The sequence below is a fragment of the Synchiropus splendidus genome, chromosome 5 (genome assembly GCF_027744825.2).
Source record: "Synchiropus splendidus isolate RoL2022-P1 chromosome 5, RoL_Sspl_1.0, whole genome shotgun sequence".
In the NCBI taxonomy this organism is placed as follows: Eukaryota; Metazoa; Chordata; class Actinopteri; order Syngnathiformes; family Callionymidae; genus Synchiropus; species Synchiropus splendidus.
In genome coordinates this window covers 27,287,384-27,307,974 of record NC_071338.1, presented here as the reverse complement: position 1 = coordinate 27,307,974, position 20,591 = coordinate 27,287,384, and the positions used below count along the sequence as shown (strand labels likewise).

General features: G+C 40.7%; 2 protein-coding genes across 5 annotated transcripts in view; one reads left to right on the top strand and one right to left on the bottom strand.

Moving 5' to 3' along the window:
* Positions 1 to 5,461, bottom strand: part of myo1ea (myosin IEa) — a 35,015-nt gene extending 29,554 nt beyond the window's left edge. For 2 of the 3 annotated variants that reach the window (XM_053864637.1, XM_053864636.1), the window contains exon 1: positions 5,212 to 5,461. In XM_053864637.1, the coding sequence (XP_053720612.1) occupies positions 5,212 to 5,214 (3 nt within the window). In that variant the 5' untranslated portion in view covers positions 5,215 to 5,461. The remainder of the gene's footprint in view (positions 1 to 5,211) is intronic. The other variant, XM_053864638.1, reaches the window with a different exon arrangement.
* Positions 5,462 to 7,778: 2,317 nt separating this feature from the next.
* On the top strand, positions 7,779 to 19,529 carry mtmr10 (myotubularin related protein 10). 2 transcript variants are annotated; one of them, XM_053866609.1, is made up of 17 exons: positions 7,779 to 7,979; positions 8,109 to 8,280; positions 10,132 to 10,189; positions 11,757 to 11,893; positions 12,291 to 12,363; positions 13,014 to 13,156; positions 14,723 to 14,816; positions 15,321 to 15,468; positions 15,807 to 15,894; positions 15,991 to 16,079; positions 17,070 to 17,200; positions 17,314 to 17,383; positions 17,495 to 17,565; positions 17,787 to 17,959; positions 18,036 to 18,206; positions 18,272 to 18,454; positions 18,841 to 19,529. In XM_053866609.1, exons 2-17 carry the CDS (start codon positions 8,224 to 8,226, stop codon positions 19,453 to 19,455), a joined length of 2,301 nt encoding a protein of 766 aa, XP_053722584.1. In that variant the 5' UTR covers positions 7,779 to 7,979; positions 8,109 to 8,223; the 3' UTR covers positions 19,456 to 19,529. The 2 variants fall into 2 exon arrangements, with proteins under 2 accessions (XP_053722584.1, XP_053722583.1); XM_053866608.1 differs by having other exon boundaries at positions 8,043 to 8,280.
* Positions 19,530 to 20,591: the final 1,062 nt, after the last annotated feature.

Below are 20,591 nucleotides of genomic sequence, written 5' to 3'. Positions count from 1 at the left end.
TTCACTAATTCAAGACTGAAAGATTAATTCATTTTCTGCTGCTGATCAGATGTGGATAGACCAATAAGCCATCACAGCAACTATTAACATCAATGAACTCAACACAGCAAAGCACGAGACTCAACAACGTAGCAAACACACCCTGCTAAAAATACACCCAACAACCCACACTCACAACTATATAACACAGAAAACAAAGTTCCTCCCAACAGCTTTGTCAATATATGCATGCAGAGGCGCATGCACAGACATTTGGGAGGCTGGTGCTCATGCTAGAAAAAAAGACACATTGCAAACATGTTATTATTGTTGTTGTCGCTGAAATACTTCAGTCTGTCTTTTTCAACCTACATGTATATATTATCCATGTGCAATGTGTAGAGCTCATTTGCATGCGTCTTGTCAGTGGTGGTTATCACTTGGCAGCGGAGAGCAAAAGGTTGACGGTACACGTCCAACCTGGCATTGCTTTATTTAATACGTGAAAATGATGAGAGAGTAACTTTTTAGAATCAAGAAAAAAATGGGGCACTTTTGTCATGCAAGGAAAAAGAGTGCTGGTGCTCGAGTACCACTTGGGGTCTAAAACACACACTTGCACTGATATAGAGTTGTCAATTAAACTTTCTGCGGTTTTGGACTACGAGAGGAAAACATGGTGAAAAAATATAATAATAATAATAATAATAGGGACGGCACAGCGGAGCAATTGTTAGCACTGCTGCCTCACAGCAAGACGGTTTTGGGTTTGAATCCAGCTCTGGACCTTTTTGGGTGGGGTTAGCATGTTCTCCCTGTGCCTGAGTGGGTTTTCTCCAGGTACTCTGGTTTCCTCCCAAAGACATGCTCACTAGGTTAACTGGACACTCTAAAGTTGCCTATAGGTGCGCGTGTGTGTGAATGGTGTATATACCCTGCGATGGACAGGTGACCTGTCCAGGGTGTATTCCTGCCTCTCGCCCAATGACCCCTGGGATAGCACTCCCCGCAACCCTGTACAGGACTAAGCGGTGCTGAACTGACAATGTATGTATATAACAATATTGATAAACAGGCTTCATCTCCATCTCCAACAGGCAGAACAGGCCAAGAAGAGTCAGAGGTTAGTCACTTATTCAATCACTAAAAACAGCCTCTCTGACAGGAAGCATTCAAAGATGGAACAGAGAAATGGGATGTAGGAGCAGAATCAGACCTTATGATTGGTCGTGGGCAGGGAAGTTTCGGTAGATGACACAATGTGGTGCTATATTTAAGAAAGATGAAGCCCATGTGAAAGAAACAAGTTAAACACTTCTCGTCTGCTGCTCACTTCACAGAAGAAGGATGATCAACATGGTCTCAACTGAAACACCCAATGTACTTTAATTTCAATAGAGAAATAACCACTACAGTGATTTCAGTCTTCGTCTGAAGCACTGAAGGAAGTTGGAATCCCAAACACAAAGAGTCTCAACTAACTAGACAGCCTTAAGGAGGGGGTAACACTCAGGGCTGAAAGACACATTGTTATATCAATATTGAGATGGGAACCTTAAAGACATCATAAAATCAACACTATATCATAATTATTGTGTCACTGAACACAGAACACAGTCAATCATGATAGAGAATGACTGATAAGATACAAGGGAGCAGAAGGGTATCTTTTGACTTTTACTTAAGTAAATCTCTCTCCAATCGAATCCAATTGTCCGACTTGCGTTCTGCAAGCTACAGATTTCAGTCATTATAAGGTTTCTTTGAGCATTTTTCTATTTAAACCACCATCATCATGTCCACCTCCATGATGCGCTATGTGTTATCCATTTCTTTTGAGGTTTTCACTTGATTTAAATTTTTTCAATTACTTGAGATTTCACCGGTAAAAAGCAACCATTTTTCTGAAGGTGTGGTGGCTCTTCTTTAAGCCAGGGCTGTGTTTACATGTAGCAGAAACCCTGATCGAGATATAAACGTTCATTATGTTGATATCACTAAATCTACTCAATTTACCTGCTCATCCTGCAAGTAAAACCTATGGCAGATGCTTCTTCTACTTTTTCTTTCAGGGGTGGTCACAGCACATTATCTTCCTCCATCTCACCCTGTCCTCTGCTTCCTCTTCTCTCAAACCTACAAACCTCATGTCCTCCTTCACCACCTCCATCAATCTCCTCTTTGGCCTTCCTCTCCACCTTCTGCCTGGCACTTCCAACCTCCACATCTTCATCTACCAATGGACTGGCTCTCTCTCTCCTCTGTACATGTCCACACCATCTCCATCTAGCCTCTCTGACTTTGTCTCCTAAACACCTGAGCACTCTGATCTACTTTCCTGATCCTATCAATCCTGCTCACTCCCTGAGAGAAGCTCAGCATCTTCATCTCTGCTACCTCCAGCTCTGCCTCCTGTCTTTTCCTCAGTGCCACTGTTTCCAAACCATACAACATTGCTGGCCTCACCACCCTTTTGGACACTTTCCCTTTCAACCTTGCCAACACCCTTTTGTCACACATCACACCCGACACTTTTCTCCAATGATTCCATCCTGCACCCACTTCTTCAGCTCTTTCTCACACTCTCCATTGCCCTGAACAGTTGAGCCCAAGTACTTCAAATCCACCTTCACCTGTCCACTTGGGTCCCTCTGTTCACGCAAACCTATGGCAGAAGCAAACGTCAATTTTGCACTTGCTTTTTTATGTACAGCGCAGAGCAACCAACCAGCGGCTATTGACAACAAAGATACTGACACATACCAAAGACATTAAAGATACACAACAAACATCAAGGACGTCCACCAAGCATCAGCATTTGTTTTAAAATGGCGTCATAGCTGCCCATATAGGCCGGCAGATTGATCAGTGTAACTCTAGATTTAATAGCTATTATTATAGGAAAATCATCAAGATCATGGGCCACGTTTTGCCCGCGCAACTGGCATAAAACACCCTCATGAGATTCGCTTCAGAACAGATCAACTAATGCAGCTGCATAATTGAAGCCCCAACAAAAAGAGACCCAATGATCAGCACAACACTCCGGCCACTGAGCTTCTGGATGCTTCGCTACTGAACAACAGTGTCAAAAATGCTTCTCCTTTTATTCACGGTGGCCTGGGCACCAACAGGTCTGCCTGGTACTCATATGGAGGCATTTGTGCAGAAGGATGCAGTAAACACACTGAGTCAGAGAAAAGAAAACAGCTGAGTGTCCTCCACCACTTCCAGAGCCCACGGTTACATCAGAGTAAAAAACAGGAGGCTGGTGGTTAAACTTAGATATTATAGTAATGACCACTTCTGCCAGGTTTTTGGTGCACAGCATGTCATGAAAATAGGTGGACACGTTTTGTCTGAGATCCTTTGAGACCTTCTGACACTGGGAGAGCAATAAAATAAAGTGAAACAATAAAAGGAGGATCACATTGAAATGACTGACACAATCTCAGCTGAAAACTGTCCAGGATGAATTATTGTCAGTCAGAACAGTCAAAACATAGCTGCAGCTTTATAACTCAAGACGTATGGAAGTCATCAAGCCGAGTGCGTGTGTGAACCGAGCGAGCGGCGGCAACAAGCCTAACGAGTTCTCCAGGTCCACCGAATGGGTGTTTGTCCTGTTTTGAGAGAGAACGACTTGAATTCCTCAGCAAATCTCTGCAGCAGTGATGCGTCTGAAAATGGAGCAGCAGCTTTGAAATGAATGGAGAGGGGGGTTAGTCAGAACACACCTCCCTGTAGGAGAAGCTAATGTAAACCAGCTGCTGGATCACCAACATTCTGCTCAGCATCTGGCCGAGAAGGAGCCAGCGAGCAGCACCGCTGTCTGCTAATCCAGACGTTCGGAATGACAATCAGACTTGTTTTCTCAACTCGAGCTGGAATGATGATTGACCTGAGGAATCTTTTTCCGACCTAAAACGTGAATGTGAATAGAAGCTGCTTTCTTATTTCTCAAGGAGTAAAATCGCCATGTAAAGTCACTGGTTTCACCACAGAAGTTGTACCAATGGTATACTTGTGTAGAACTACTGTGGCAGGTAACCGGTCACCAGCCGCCACCAAGAGAAGAGACGGTGGGGCCCTTGTTTGGACTGAAGGGTGTTGTGTATGAAAAAAACCCCACCTTGTTTATTCTAAGTGTCAATGACAAAAAAGCAACAATGGAGTTAGTTACATGACTGTAGCCAAGTAGCGTTAAATTCACTTAAATTCACAGAGTTAATCCATCAATATATCAAAAAATGACACCATTTTGGTCAGTAATGTAAGCTACTGCGGTTCACAGTAAGCCATTATCAGAGTGCAGAGGATGCCTGAACATCCTGGCTGAGCGCTCTGAAAGATTTCTCCTAAATGACACCAGACACACTGCTCTGTGCCTCCAGTAATGTGAGTCAGGTTAACAAGCCGTTCAGTGATGGGAAGGTAACAAGTGGTTGCAGTTATTTAGCAGCTTTGCTGTTTTTTTGGTGACAGGAAAATGAAGATATTGTGTGTCGGAACAAGCCATAGAATATTTAACTTTAATCTAATCTAATCTAACAGGTAGCACACTTTTTTCTGGATTAAAATGTGACATTAAAGTTCCACAGTGACCCCCAACAGGAAGTAGAAGATGAATTTCAAGCCATTTTTAGATTAAAAGAGTTACTTGCCATCCAGCGAGTGCTTAGCGCTGAAATCTAAAATGAGCTATGGAGCAAGTTTGCATCTGCTTTGCGTGACTTCATTCGAATGAAGCAGAAGAAGATGTTATCAAAACGACTTAGTGAAGGCCACTTCATGACTCAGGTGTGTCTGCAGAACGGATGGCACCTAGTCACCAGGAAAAACCTGTCCCCGTGTCATGTTCAAGCAAACACTACTGACAACATGGAGCTCAGGTGAAGCACGCGCACACAATACACCTGACACATGGTGGCGGCCCGACTCCAGGACAAACCGGTTTTTAAAGAGATGCATCGCCTGCTGGAGTGACATTCCATCCTAATGAGCGCTTCCTTCAGCTCTGAATGCGTATTTCATTTTAGTATAGAAATTACGCGTCCGGATTAAAACAATTAACAGGGATCAATCACTCACAGTGAAGAAAAAAATAAACTAAAAAAGTTGATAAGATAATTCACCACGGTATAGGAATGGACTTTAAAACTTGCCAGAGTTATTATCTACAAAATATTATCAAAATATGTTATGATACGGAGTGAAGTAAATCCGACTCACCATCCTTGAGTAGTTGTTGTCGTATCCCTTCCCAGAATCCAATGTTAGTTGAGAGATCACCGAGAAACAAGTCGAAACCTAAAGTTGGAGTAACTCCACGTTTAGAAGTCGAAATAATCCCGATCGTTTCTTCAGCGTCCTCAGTCCATTCTATCCACAATCCCACTGACAGCACATCCGAACCGCGACCTCAGCTCAGCGCAGCCCCCACAGCCACGGCTCTCAAACAAAACACAGGAAACAGCGCCAGAGGTCCAATCGACGGAGGCTGGACGGGGAACGCGCTCAATTATTCATGAGGTGCACCTGCGCATGCGCGACCAAGGAACTCCCTCACAAGTTCTGGGGAGTCGTTAAGTTGCAAATCCCAACACAGCGAAAACATAGAATCTAATACTTGTTTTTAATCTTATTATTAATCTGGAATCAATATCCAGTAAAGACATTGACTTCACTTCTACTGACGCGGGAATTCAGTGAGGTCAAATTGCACGTGTGCGTTCGCATTAAACATCGTGTACGCCATCAATTATAAAAGAACAAATATTTTTTTATAATTAAGTGAATGCTTGCAAATAATCTTATTGTAACATCCCAGCAGTCAAATCATATTGACCTGTGTATGTGAGGTGGATTCTGTCGAAGTAATTTGGCGTCCTCTGGTGGTTAAACCAGACTAAAATAGAAAACATTAAATATATTGCAAAAATTATGCGCCTTATCCTTATTATCTGATAAAAAAAATCATTGTATTTGGTAAACCAACAGTCTTGTTTGTTTACTTTGTTTTTTAGCAAAACTTACAAAAAACGATTTTACACGCACTTCCAAGAGTGTCTTGTGCAGAATATAGAGATTAAAGTGGGTAGACTGAGAATAGTTGTTTGGCTTTGATGACAGAATGCTCACGAGATGAATAAAAACGTGAAGGGCTCATTATATACTGTGAAAAATGTGAGGTACCATCAAATAGAATGACCAAAGAAAAACACTCTTTGTCTTTCATTTGCTTTCTTAAACATTGTAAAACAGAAAAAAGGTGTGACATTACACGGTAAAAATGTTACATTTGGTTAAAGACTCTCAGTATAAATATAAATATTGGAAGAGGTGAATATATTGGTGATAGAATTATGGCCAAAACATATGATTAGATTAAATGGCCTTCATTTGTCCTACAGTGGGGAAATTCAATGCATCACAGCAGCTATTGACAACAAAGACATTAAAGATACGCAACAAACATCAAAGACATCCATTTTTTTAGCATTGAAAAAAAAAAGACGATCTATGCGGCCCTGGATTTAATAGCTATTATTATACTTAGAGCATCTGGTTCTACAGTGCTGATGAGCAAATGAGCTGTAGGCCGTCGGAAGATTATCAAGATCATGGGCCACATTTTGACCACACCCCAATACTTTGGACACAGCTGGGATAAAACACCCAGACATCCACCACCAGCTCCTTGGTTTTATCCGCGTTGATCTGGAGGTGGTTTCTCAGGCACCAGTCCTGCGTCCGATCCCTGGACACTCGTTGTTAATTAAATTGAATTGAAGAGGAAAGGAGCTAGGACCGTGCCCTGCGGCGCCCCCGTGTTGCAAAGCTGTGTGTCCAACAGTTCTCACATACTGGGGTCTATTGGTCAGACAGTACAATATCCAGCTTGTGAGGTGGTGGTCTACACCAGCATTAGCTTGCTCCCCAGCAGTGTGGCCTTGATGGTGTTGAAAGCACTGGAGAAGAACATAATCTTCACAATGCTCCCAGCCTTCTCCAGATGATAGAGGGATGTGAGGAGGGGGTAGATGATGGCAGTTAGTGACAAGGTTATTTTGTCATGTATTTTATTGTTCTTGAGGGACAAGAATTACTGCTAAAAAATACTGAGGCCAGCATGTGACCATTGCTGCACTTGGCTTGGAATATTGGAGTTGGATTCAAGGTCTTTCAACATTGGGTGGGCATAACTGTAAAGGTATATCATGCTGTTTGTTGAGTATATAGTGATCTGTAGCAGGTGTAAACATGAAATGGATTACCTGGAGAGGTGGAGTTACGAGCTGGAGAGAAGAGGAATGAATCAGCACCAAGACAGAATAAGTGTGAAAAGGTTATGATGTTAAAAATGTGAGAAGTTGTACATAAAATATTGGAAAAACCCATCAGAGAAAAAAGTGTGTTTTAAAAATGAAAGGTTACCAGTACTCAATTGTTGACGTCAACATTAAAACTTATAAGCAGGACCATTACGGTTGTTTTATTAAACACACACACACTATATATATATATATATATATATATATATATATATATATATATATATATATATATATATATATATATATATATATATATATATATATATATATATACCGCAAATGACCCTCTAACTCACGCATATAGTGATCGGAGGCTACAATAAGTGAAAAACAAAGCTTTTGGTACTCATGACAATTCTATTGACATAACGATGAGCATCCGAAGTGGCATAACTCGTCTCAAAGTCAAGTTTGAAGACTCGACACTGAAACTGGGCTGAGCCGTGACGGCAGGAAGTAGGGCGGGACCTCGGCGCTCTATAAACATGGCCGCTAAGCTTTCAACTGTGTCAGTGACTGCGTTTGGTTGAATTAGTTCGTACTTTGAAGAAGTCTCCCATGGACAGTCCGCCCGCGGAGCATGAGAAGAAAATGTAGACGCAAACCGTCATCATTTATGTCGTGTTACAGTCGCCCGACAACGCTTCTCACAAACTTTTGGAGGTACTTTATGCTAACTAGCGCAGCCGAGCTAACGTCGTTAACTTCTGTCAACTTTTCGATCAGCTTAGCATAACCTGCTGCGCACCGAGATGGAGGAGTGCCTTTGAAGACCGTCTTAATGCTTTACAGACAGGCGTATGGACTCTCTGCAACTTCCGGACCGATTGAATTTTTCGTCTGCCTGTAAACAAGTGCCTTTGGAGACACCCATTTAGGAATATCGAGGATAGGGCGGACATAAACAATGTTCTCTGTCAAACCCGTGAAGCCGACCTTCAAGAGCTATCTACCGCCTGTGCAGGTAACCACACGCCTCCTGAGCGATATCAGCAAAACTCTGTTTAGCTTCGTGTCGGATTAACATTTTAAATCCGTGTGTCCAACTGTTGAAATTACGCGGAAGGAAATCTGACGTGACGTGTGAGCATTGTGACAGCAGACCACACCATTAGAGTGTAAACCAGTTCAACAAAAAGCTTTCGATTTCTGCGTAGCAAAGAATATGGTATTATTTAATATGAATAAGAGAGAGCTGTCGGGAAATAAATGGCGTCATTCAAAGTGGCTTGTTTATCCCCGGTCCCTTGAATGGGGATATGAACATTAAACATGAAGTTAACCCTTGTCATCAAAATGACAAGTCAAACTGTCTGGAAATATTATTACTCGCACATGTTATTCTGCCGGACGTGCAAGCTATTCACCCTGTTTCTGAGGGAGAGGCCAGTCACTATTGTTTTGGTAGCAAAGCTTGTGACCACAAGTTAGAGGCCTGAAGGTACAGCCAGAACAGGTTGGAGAGATTGGGAGTGCCCTGGTAACCCCCAGAGACTTGGAGAAGGTTTCTGCACTAGTAGAGGCTTTTTTATGTTTATACATACATACATGATTGGAAAGGCAGACAGGATAGATGGATATTCTTCCCTGACAAAATACTCTACAAATGGTGATTTCCTAACATGTGCTGTGTTATCTCAACATAACAGAAAAACATGTCCATCTTCTGGCAAGATGACTAAGGTTCCAAGTCACAGTTGGACACAATGAAAAGGGAGTGAAGTCATAAATGAAGATGTTTCTGAGTACTTTACAAATGTCTTCATGTGAGATGTAATGATAGGCAGAAACTTTTTGGGTTACATTTGGATACAAATAGTGGGTTGTATCTTCATGTAATGTAGGCGTTATGTTGGAGATACAAGATTCAAGTTAATATGACCATAAAAGGTTCTACTAATTGTGATGCACGAAAGTGTGCATTGAAGCCACATTGTTTCATGTTGATATATTCTTGTTCAGAATGAAAACATCCACAAGTTATCATTTAGTCATAAAGCATTTATAGTTATTGATAAATCAACTTTGATGTCCCTTATATAGACCAAATATTACTATATTTATTAAATACTCTAGTCATTTATAGAAGTAGGTAAAAAAAAAAGTCCTCCAGACTGCAATGGGTTTGACAGTAACAAGACAAAACACACCTGCAGCACCTTGCTTACAAATACTCCAAAAAAGGACCCTGCAAAACTATTGACCACAGACAACATGCTAAGTCAAGTACCATCATTAACTGTAACATTCTTTTTTTTTCAGACCTGTTACTTCATATCAGCAGAAATGTGCTGTAAACCTTTGAACGCATTCAAGCTCAGACAAGCCGTATTTTTTCTTCGTTCTTTGCAATTGGACATGTGACACACTGAGTTGCACGGTATTGGACTATAGTGTTTGCTATATTTGGCGGGACAGGTGATCAAAACAAGGATGCTGTGTTGAGTGTGTGTGATATAGAAATCACTTACAGAAAGCCCTGCTCAGTTGGAAGCTTGTGTGGGATGAAGTGAGTGTTAGTAGTTCCCTACTGTGGTATATTGTCTTTCCACAATGACCACAACAGGCTTTTCACCACTGTGCTTGTGTCGTAATCATTTGAAAACCAGTTACAGCACTGTGAGTCACAGAAGGCATCATAACGTCCTTATTTCCAGATAGTGTGAAGAAAACCACATTTATTTGCTGTTCCCTCGTAACCTATGTTTCCTTTTGTTAACAACTTAAAAAGTCAACTCTGCCTTGCAACATCAATGCCATTATTCATTAACTGTCTGAGTGGTTGTTGTTTAACATTACTTATTTTCCCCCACAGAACGATGTGAAAACCATTGACCCCCCGATTAAAAAGTTGGAGCCTCGTTTACTTCCAGGTAGCGCTGTCATCTTCTATCAATTTCATTGTATTTATATCAAGTAGTACAGACCACTGTCTTCACCAGCAAACGCAGCAGAGATCTGGCCTTCACACTTTGCATGTGTGGTTTCACCCAGTGATGTTGCAAAACATGCATTTAGGAAGTGTTTCATCTGCTCTGGTAATACTTTTCTCACAAGCATAGTTTTATCAGACTGGTCTCACCGGTTATTCAGCCATGGAAAACCTCTGTCAACATTTTGTTTTGAAATGTTTCTTGAAGGTGATTGGGACTGATTATTATTGCAAAGAACTTAGTAGTGGATCCGATTTGTGCATTCGATTTGAGGTCCATATGACAGTGAATGCAGTTTGTGTTTGAGTGTAGTCACAGCAGTTTAGGTAAAGGCAAGTGTGACAGCTAAATGATACATGTACATTTGAGTGTCATAGTTTCTGTGAATATTCAGCGAACCACATATGCCACTCGGCCTGGAGTCCAACCATCTAGTGGTTAATCTGATGTTTGGACGTGTGTAAATATCATTTGTCATTTTTTAAAACATTTTTTTGCAATTCTTTAAATGCTTCTTTCATAATCTTCAATCAGAAATAGATTTTTTTTGCTGTAGTGCGACCTCAAGCTCGGCTCTTGGCGTCTATACAGACTTTGTCAGAAGTGAGAGTAGAAAGCCACAGCTTCCCTGTTTTCAACTTGCTGTCATGCTCTGGGAAAAGCTTTGAAGTGACTCCTCCCTGTTAACGCCTCAATTAGAATATCTGTGGAGAAGCTTTTTTACAGCCACATTCTTGTCTTTGCATCTAATCGTTTTGTGATCCTGTAGCAGGTCAAAGGTCACGTTACTCATAAACTTAAGTTGTGAGCAGACATGTATAAAGTATCTCATGTGACTGGCATGTGGCACAGCTACTCACACTGTTCACTTGTCAGCTGTTGCTAAAATGTTGATTTCAACAAATAATAAATAATTAAACCTGCTATCATTCTCTTTTTTTTTAAATTGGGATGATACAAACATGTCCTGTGTGGCCTAGCCTTAAAAGGGAATGGGCACTGAACAAAGGAAACCACAGAACATCCTGCTTGACAAGTTGCTGGCTTTAGATTGCTTAGGCTTTTTTGATTACTGACCAATCATGGAAGGCTAGTGAAACTTGTATTGGCATTCATTTCCTTCTTAGTGAAATGTATCGGCGAAATGACAAAAGGAACAACCACTGCATTCTTTGTGGCAACACTGAGTGAGACCGTCTTTAGATAGTTATGGACAGGACATTGCATTAGTTTGTTTTCAATATAATTGTCATGTAAATTAAAAAAATGTATTTAGCATTTTATTTTGTTTAGTGATTTTATTTTTGGATAACATGTTTATCTAAATGTAAATGTATCTGTCTTTGTTCATTTGAATGATTGACAGCATCACAACTGCACAGAATTTTCAAAGTACTCTGGAGCATTAGACAGTAATTACATGCCTTTATTTGTATTGTCTTTTTATCAATCATGTCGGCCCTTCAACAAAGATAGGGATTTACTGACATGTTCATTTTGTTTGCAGGAGAGATTGTTGTCAATGAGGTGAACTTTGTGAGGAAATGCATCAGCAATGACGGTAGTAAAGACGACCTCTGGGGGAAGTTGATATGTACCAACTTTAAGGTGTCTTTCATCCCACAAGAAGCACCAACTACACAGGTATGTGTGTAGAAAGAGATTATCGAAATGAAGTCCAACATTAGAATACAATGTTGCAATCTTGTACAGAATTTTATAAACAAGAGTTTATAAAATGCAGATGCTATTCAGCCCAAATCACTTACATTTTAGGTCATATCAGCACACAAAATATGTACAATGCTGGTTGAGAATAAAGGAAGGGAAACTTGCATTCCTGCTCTGCATGGTCACGAATGTTCAAGAGAAGTGAGAGGGCCGACGTCATTTCCCGCTGCAGATTGCAGCACTGATATTAACCTGCTGTGTCGACATTATTGTTCACAGAAACTCATCGGCTAAATCTTCTGTTTCTTGCTGGTTTTGCATGTTTGTGTGTCACAAACACTCATCTGTTTGTTGTTTGTTTTCACCACAGAAGAACCAGTTGTCTCACTTGCTTCTTGGAGAGCATGATATCCCTCTGACATGTTTAGATCATGTGGTCACAGGTAAATAACCTGCATGCAATGCACCATTATTTGATGTTTGTCCATTTGTCCATCTGTCTATCTTTATGTTTATGTGTCCGTTTGGCCGTCCTTCTGTTTGACCACCCCTCTGTTTGTCCTTTACAGCCAGCCTTATTTTTCTTGCCATATAGTTTCGGATTCCGATAGAGACTATCAACTCCTGAGCTTGTTTAATGCCCATCTGTCTGTTTGCTGGTCCTTTTTTGCCATTTCCGGTTCTGCTTTTGAGCCTTCCTAACGCCATATGTATCTTAAATATGGTGAAAGATTTTCCATGGCATTTTAAGTTGATGGGTTTACAAGGCATGGATAAATACATTTAGGTTGTTTTTACTCTCTAATTAAATGAAAATTACATTTAATTAGATAGAAAATATTTAACTGCTTGTTTGGAGTTGGATAGTATTTGAATGAATATATGAATATTATTTATGTGCTCTGCATTGATTTTTGTTTTGGGGGTGGAATTCAAATTCTTATTGGTGAAAATTTAACATACCAGAGCATATTTCGGTATTGGACAAGGTGTGTATACAAGCTACAAATTATTATGGTTCATAATATCGTAACTAGTAGATGTTCCATGTTTTTTTTATCTTGCTTGTATTTAATAAGATTTTCTTTCTCAGTGAATGATACCAAAGGGAAGAAGAAAGCATTGGGCTCCAACCAAAAGCTCAAGTTCAACCCCACTGAGCTTCTACTATATTGCAAAGATTTGCGGATCATCAGGTTCTGCTTCGATGAGGCTGGGCCCGAGAGTGCTAAAAAGGTCAGTAACACCTTTTGAGGAACTGACACTTTGGTTTTGGTTACAGTAATCCTCATTACTCTACACATTATAAGTTGTTGAAACCGGCAGGATGAGTAGGTTGACAACATTGTAGTTTGACCTTTTCCAGGCCTTTGGGTGCAAAACTGGATAAGATACACCGCTAGTATGTGTAATGGGGTTAGGAGGCTCAAGAATAATTGGATAAATTAGATATTATGGTTGATCAAAAGCTGTTTTGAACACAGGACAACTGACATCCTGACGCTTAATTTGGAAGCACCCTAGAGCTTGTACGTGTCACTCAGGTTTTTCCAGGAATTAAATGGTTGTTGTCTTTGAGTCAAAAAAAACCACCCAGTGTTACTTGTCACATTTGTCTCTGACCTGCTAAAGAAATGAAGTATGCCTATGAATGACAATGGTTATCAGCACTGTAATTTCTATATTTGAAACGGTTTAGACTGTTGTATTAGTTAAATGAAAAGAGGTATTTTGATGGTGTGTCTGTCTTGCCACATCCTTATTGTTGTCATGCAGACTTCCAAAATATCTGCCTCAGACACATGCTGACTTAAAGAAAGTGAAAAAGAGGAAGAAAATGAGTAAGAGAACTGGTTTTTCCACCTACATCTAAGTAAAGAAAGTAGCAAAAGAAATAGGCCACTCATAAAACACATGACTGCAGTATGAAAGCTGACTGGTTTTAAAAGACTGTTGCTGTCTAGGTCTGTGTGTAGCTGTGGAAAAATGTTTGGAAGACCACTTCATGCACATTTATGTTTGGGCTAAAATGTGTAAAATGGAGATGCAATTCACATATATATATATATATCTTATATCTTTGCCTTCAATTCAAGGAAGAAAATGATTTGACCACCAACATTGGAATTTTCTTATGAGTACCATCTAAAGCACATTTCCACTTGGAACTCTCAGTAGGTGGTCTTGCTCCAGATGTTAGACAGTGTTGCTGTTGAGCTACTTCATCTTCATTTTGCCATTGATGTGTGCTCAACTGGAGTCATTTACTGGTCTCCGCCCGTGTCGTCTGGTAGCAGTTTTTGTGCAGGTTTATAAGGCTCGTGTAACGTTGTTTTGCGCAGGAAGGGAACATGGCTATTCTGCTAGGGACACGTCTGCCAGGGCTTGCTGGGGTTGAACCTATTTATGGGTGCAGTGTTGTAATTACAGTGTAAATCTAAAACGGGGATCAGCTTCCTTTTTACTTTGTGACATATGGAATTAGGCCAGCCGGTAATAGCTTATTTTGCTATGGCAAATTACAGAGCTGGGTGCTGCCTTTTCCACACTCACTAAATGCGTACAGTTTTGTTGGATGTCCTTCTGTTTTTCACAGCTTCTCTGTTGAATGGCTCACTTTGTACCACCCTGAGCTCAGTCTGCAGTACATTTGCTCTCCCAGTTTTCCCTTGATTTCACATCAGTATGTTAAAAGACAAGGCCTGAGGTTTCTGTGCTTGAACCTGGTTTGATTGGGTGGAGATTAATGAAACATTCTCTTTGTGTTAAAATGTTTTTCTTTACCCCCGTTTCTTTTACAAGGTTTGCCTTGCTATTGCTCACTACTCCCACCCAGCAGATCTTCAACTACTGTTTGGTTTTGAGTATCAAGGGAGGCGGTACCATGAAGGCAAAGGTACTTCCAAATGTATTCTATTTTAAATGATTGATCAACTTATTTTCAAAACTTGTCATCTCTTGTTTACAATCTCGGTATATGATTGATTGACTTTATATTATTGAATTAACAAAAAATGCACAATTTTTCTTCCCACAAAAAATGTCAACAAGATAATTGACTTAAATGGCCTGGCAGGTTTTTTTTGCACCACATTGAGCTACCTGTTCTGGCCATACAATCTTTGTTCGTGTGAATATAAACTGGACATGTAGCTTGTGCTGTGTTCACCCATTTAAAAAAAAATGTTTTGCCATAATTACAAGACATTGAATTCCAAATGATTTCTGTGACCTCCCTGCATCAAATGCCCTCACATGAGTCAATGGTTCTTGGGTGGTAACCATAACCAGAAAACATGTTCATAATTCCATCGTGACTCATACATTTCTGAAAAACATAGAGCCTTTTCAGGAATTCCTAGCTTGCTGAACTTACTCCAGCCTGTTTTTGTTATTTCAGCCGAGCGAGTCAATGGCGCCGGTCCACCACGACGATTACAGGCGACCATGTTTGACCGTCCGTCAGACTTGGATCGAGAGGTCAAGAGGACAGGTGCCTCGGAGTGGAGGGTCTGTTCCATCAACGAGATTTATGCTGTTTGCCCAAGGTTTGAACTCACCCTTTCCTTTCAGCTTTAGCACTTTCTACTTAAAATTTTACTTGTTTGTGTACTGGCAAGACAGTGTTTGTCTTTCTGTCACGACAGCCTCAGTGTTACAAGCAAGCGTTTGTACCATTCACTCAAGCTCACATGACATCATTTTGGATGTCAAAGAATTGATTGTGTGGTCATTCACGCTGAAATAGAAAACTGTCATTGTGCAGTGGTCATTAGCACAGATGTATAATATAATAAAGTTGTGATTCAAATAATAGAAACTCTTGTTTATAATATGAATGCATGCTCTTATTTTTCTAACACAGTTTCTGTTGATTGTTTTCCAGTCTTCCAGAATATATCGTCGTTCCAGTTTCTCTGGCCGATCAAGATTTGAAACAGTTATCCATTTGCTTCTACGATAATCGCATTCCTGTAAGAACGTATTTAAGCTGTGTTTTTTTTTTTAGCTGTCATTTTTGATGGCATCCCATTTGGTCAAACTAACTCCAGCTTTCTCCATCTGTGTAGCTCTGGTGCTGGAATCACCCAAATGGAAGTGCTCTCGTCCGCATGGCCAATATCAGTGATCCACTGCATCAACGGAAGATTGATATAAGGTAGTGAAATATTTTCTTAACTAATGCCTCAACATATAATGAGTCCAACTAACATATGCATATGCGTAAGTAGTTGATTATTGTGTGTTATTTCACAGTGCTGCTTCCTAGAATTGAGGCCTGCAAATGTGGCTTTTGGATTGAATATCAAAGGTGTCTAAAGAGCACTGAGAATAGCCAGTGACATTGTTTTGACAAAGACAGCAGCTACAATGGCTTCTTCAACTACGTTAATCTTTATTTTCTGTTCTGTATTGAACACACATACATGGTTATCTGCGAAGACAAGCTAATAAGATTTTTAGTGTTTGGGTTCCTTGTTGAGCCCTTTTCACACCGACACATCATCATGCTGGTTCTGGTTGCTGAAAGCAATTATGAACTGGCCGGCGTGTTCAGACAGGGAAAAGAACTGGTTCAGAACCTGTAAAGTTGTTTCGCTGCTCGGTTTGAATTTGCAAACTGTGACATCATCGGTGGATGTGCATTCTCTGTTCACAAAATGAGAAGGAAGTTAAAGAAGTGCTGGAAATTCTACACTTGCACTTGTTGCCACCAGATGCATCGAACATGATTATTTTCTGTCTCATAGTCATCAAAAGTCATTGCTCGCTTGATTGTTGGATGAACACAGTGCCAGTACGGCAACAAACCTTTTCAGAATATCAGAGTGACTTGTCATTTCACCCATGTGTTCTTTCCTACCACCTGAGTGATGCTTTTTAGTGCCCTCCTTTAGTTCTGCTTAATTTTGTATGAACGTCGGCTGTTTCGATAGAAAGAATCAGGGTTCTGAGAATCGCTAACGGTCTGGCTTCTCGAACTGTGTTGGTGTGAAAGGGTTCATTTGATTAATCCTCCAGATAAAGTAGGAGAAGACACATGAGATAAAAAACATATATATTCCATAAATTAATAAGGTGTTGAAAGGGACTTGTGATGTGACTTTTGTTTATATCATAGCTCCTTTTGTGTTTGGTGACTGTTTAGAATCTTCGGTGCCATCGAAAAAAGCCACCCAATGCAAAGCGAGGTCTTCAGGTCAGACCTGGACAAATGTCTGCCTAACATCCAGGAAATTCAGAATTCCTTTTCAAAAATCCGACAGATCTGTGTCATAGGTAAGACCTTCTTGTGTCATTTGACAAAGCAAGCCGTTTACATGTTAATGCAGATGAAACTCAACTTCCCTTGGAGAGAATTTGTCACATACATCTGTCCTGTTCTGTTTCAGATCCTTTTGAAGAGTCCGAAGAAAGGTGGCTCTCTTCCATTGAAAATTCAAGATGGTTGGAGTATGTTCGGTATGTAAATCATTTCATTTTGAAAATGGTCATCACTGTGAAATTCGGAATAAACACACCATTTCTCTTGTATATTGACTGATTGATTTTGATTCTCTTTGCTCAATCTAGTGCGTTTTTGAGGCATTCTGCCGAAATCGTCTACCAGCTGGATGGAAAGAATGTTTCTGTTGTCATTCAAGGTACATTCCTTTCGATTTTCTTTCACTGCTGAAGTATTGTTACACTAAAATATTTCGAAATGTTTAACATAATGTGAGTTGCCAGGAAGACCACTCGCTTTTACAGTATCGATTGTACAGTTGGAGTCGCTTGGATATCTGATACTTATATATGCCCTCTGCTGCACAAGTTACGATGGCAAGACTTGAACATAAGATTGTTGTCTCTTTTTTCTGAGCAGAGGAGGAAGACAGAGACCTGAACTGTGTGGTGTCCTCCCTGGTGCAGCTCATGTTGGACCCACATTACCGAAGCAAAAATGGATTTCAAAGCTTAGTGCAAAAGGAATGGGTGATGGCAGGTCATCGCTTCTTGGATCGATGCAGTCACCTCAAGAAGAACGACAGAGGAGAGGTATAAGATTGAAACTGCCCCGAAAGATGCTGAAGTCTTCAGCGCTGAATTGTTTTCCCTTACTGTTCCTGCTCAGTCTCCGTTGTTCATGCTGTTCCTGGACTGTGTGTGGCAAATGATGAACCAGTACCCAGCAGCCTTTGAGTTCACCGAGACCTACCTGACTGTCTTGTGTGATAGCATGTGGATTCCACTCTTCAGCACTTTCATTTTCAATTCCTCCAAGCAGAGAGCAGAGCAATTAATGGTGGGTGAGAAATCCAGGGCAATATTTGTAGAGCACTTTTGTTTATCATACATTTTATTCCTCAGGATTTTGCCAGGCTTAAAGCCATCCCTCAGGGAGAAGACCAGTCCATTTATTTCCCCCCAGTCTGGGATTGGTCTCAGCAGTTCTCCATTAAAGATCAGACGCTCTTCAATAACCCCATGTATGTGGGAAAGGGAGCAGCCTATGTGCAAAATGGAGAGGTGAAATCCTTCAGACGGACCAAGGTATGCGTTTGAAATCGTTGTTTGATGTGAAATGTCAAGTTAAACCTTAGACTTCAAATGCAGTACTTGTGAGACCACATTCCTATGCTTGTTGTCAAGTTTTCCTATGCTACATCAAACGTTCAGCTGTAATTGTCGCAATACTTCCTGTAATGTAGATGATTGAGAAGTGGAGTTGGTGCATGTATGGGGGTTTTATTTTCTGATTTCTTGGCAATTCAAAGTGTATTGTAGAAGGTTGGCGGACCCCATGAACCCCATTGGATCACATTCTTAATGTTTATGATTTAGAAATGCAGAGAAATATGATATTGTTTAATGCATTCAATATATATTTCTTTAATAGTGAACACTTTTGTACTTTATTTTTTTCATATCTGTCACAGAAGTACACTCCCTCATTGCGTGGTTCCTCTACATCTGCTCACAACGGACTGAGGAGTGGATACGGCTCGCTGACTCGACAAGGCTCCTTTGTGTCAGATTTTAAGTCCGATTTGTCGCCGATGAAAGACATGGTCGAAAGCCCGTCCGAGCGCTACTTCCGAGAATGGTTCTCTCGACCAGTGGATCAAAAGGGTCTCCTGATCCCCCTGTTCTCACCCTCGCACGTCTCCCTCTGGAGGCTTTACTTCTTGCGCTGGGTTCCCGAGGCCTGCATATCCAAAGGAGGAACCATCACCACCTACCACAAACTCTCCCAGCTGGTCGACGAAATTGAGACATTGCAGAATCAGCTGCGACAGTATAAAGGTCCCAGTCCAGGCACTGCACCAGTTCCCAGCCCATGTGAACCCACACCCAACCAAAGGAGAATGTATTTCAGGGCAATCCCTCCGAGCAACACCCCAACACCACCAGATTTTCTCACATCCTCGTTTCCTTTTACACCCATTGGAAACCTGTGCCGCCGAAATCTGCCCGGGACCCCCATCAGTAAATTCCTGAACGGCGCCAAATTCTGGCTCTCAACTGAGACTCTAGCTAACGACACTCTCTAAATGTGGAGCGTCTGCCTAAAACTGATGTTTTAACCTCTGCCTTTAATTTAGTGAAATAAAATAGGACAGTTGTACTTCTGAATTTTATAAGCTAGTGGTTGGAGCTGCATCTCATTTTGATGTTTTGAATCATTCATCCAAGATTTTCCATCACAGACGGAGGCTTCACAATTCCAAATACATTCCCCCAATGACTTTTTACTGTGACATGCTCTCCTACTGTGAAATTCTTATTAAGCACATCATATTTTTCCATTGCAACTGCCTAAAGATTTTTGATTGATTCACAAAAAAAAAAAAAACTCATTCCGTTTATCTTGGCTTTAATTGCAAAAACTGTCATGATAATAATTTCCTCGTCTGTGCTGGTCTTGTCCTGGATTGATGCATTTTCACTCGACACTGATTTTCCCCGAATGTTTCATATGTTATCACAATATAATTAATAGTATTATTTACATTATATTTTAAAATAGAGGGCCTGAAAATAACACTGTTGAAGCTTTGCCACATCTCGGAATGCAAATAGAATCGATCGAATGTGACGTAGTAGGTTTTCGTACCAACTCAACTTGCGCAAGATGGTTCTGTTTGTAGGTGCAAACGGTATGAATTCTGGGTTTGTACATTTATTTGCCAAGGAAAATAAGGGCTTACTTTAAAAATACGTTTCTGGTAATTCAAGTGGGGCTTTGAGGATTTGCTCAAATACTTAAAAAAGCCTTCTGGTAAGGCAAAAAGGAAAACGCAATTAATGATCAAACCAGTCTCTTTTCTGGTGTGTTGCTGTTGATTTCAGAGACTGTGCAGCTTGTTAAGGCAAGTATCGTCTGCGCTGTTGGCATTTTTTGCTAGATACCTTTGCTCAGAGAAACCCACAGCTCTTAAACTTGGCCTTGACACTTATCTTGAGTCGTCACCAAGTCCCATATGAAATCCTCGGAGCAATAAGGGAATCGTATTTAGGTCAATCTTAAAACCACTGGACATTGCTCACCTGTCCCACTTATCAAGCTCTTCGAAGATACTTTGGCAATAAGTAGTTAAGGTGATTTTTAGGATTCTTGTGTACAGTGTAATGTGAGGGCGGAGCCCGCTCTCACAAATGCTATTAATTGCACATTTTACTGTATATA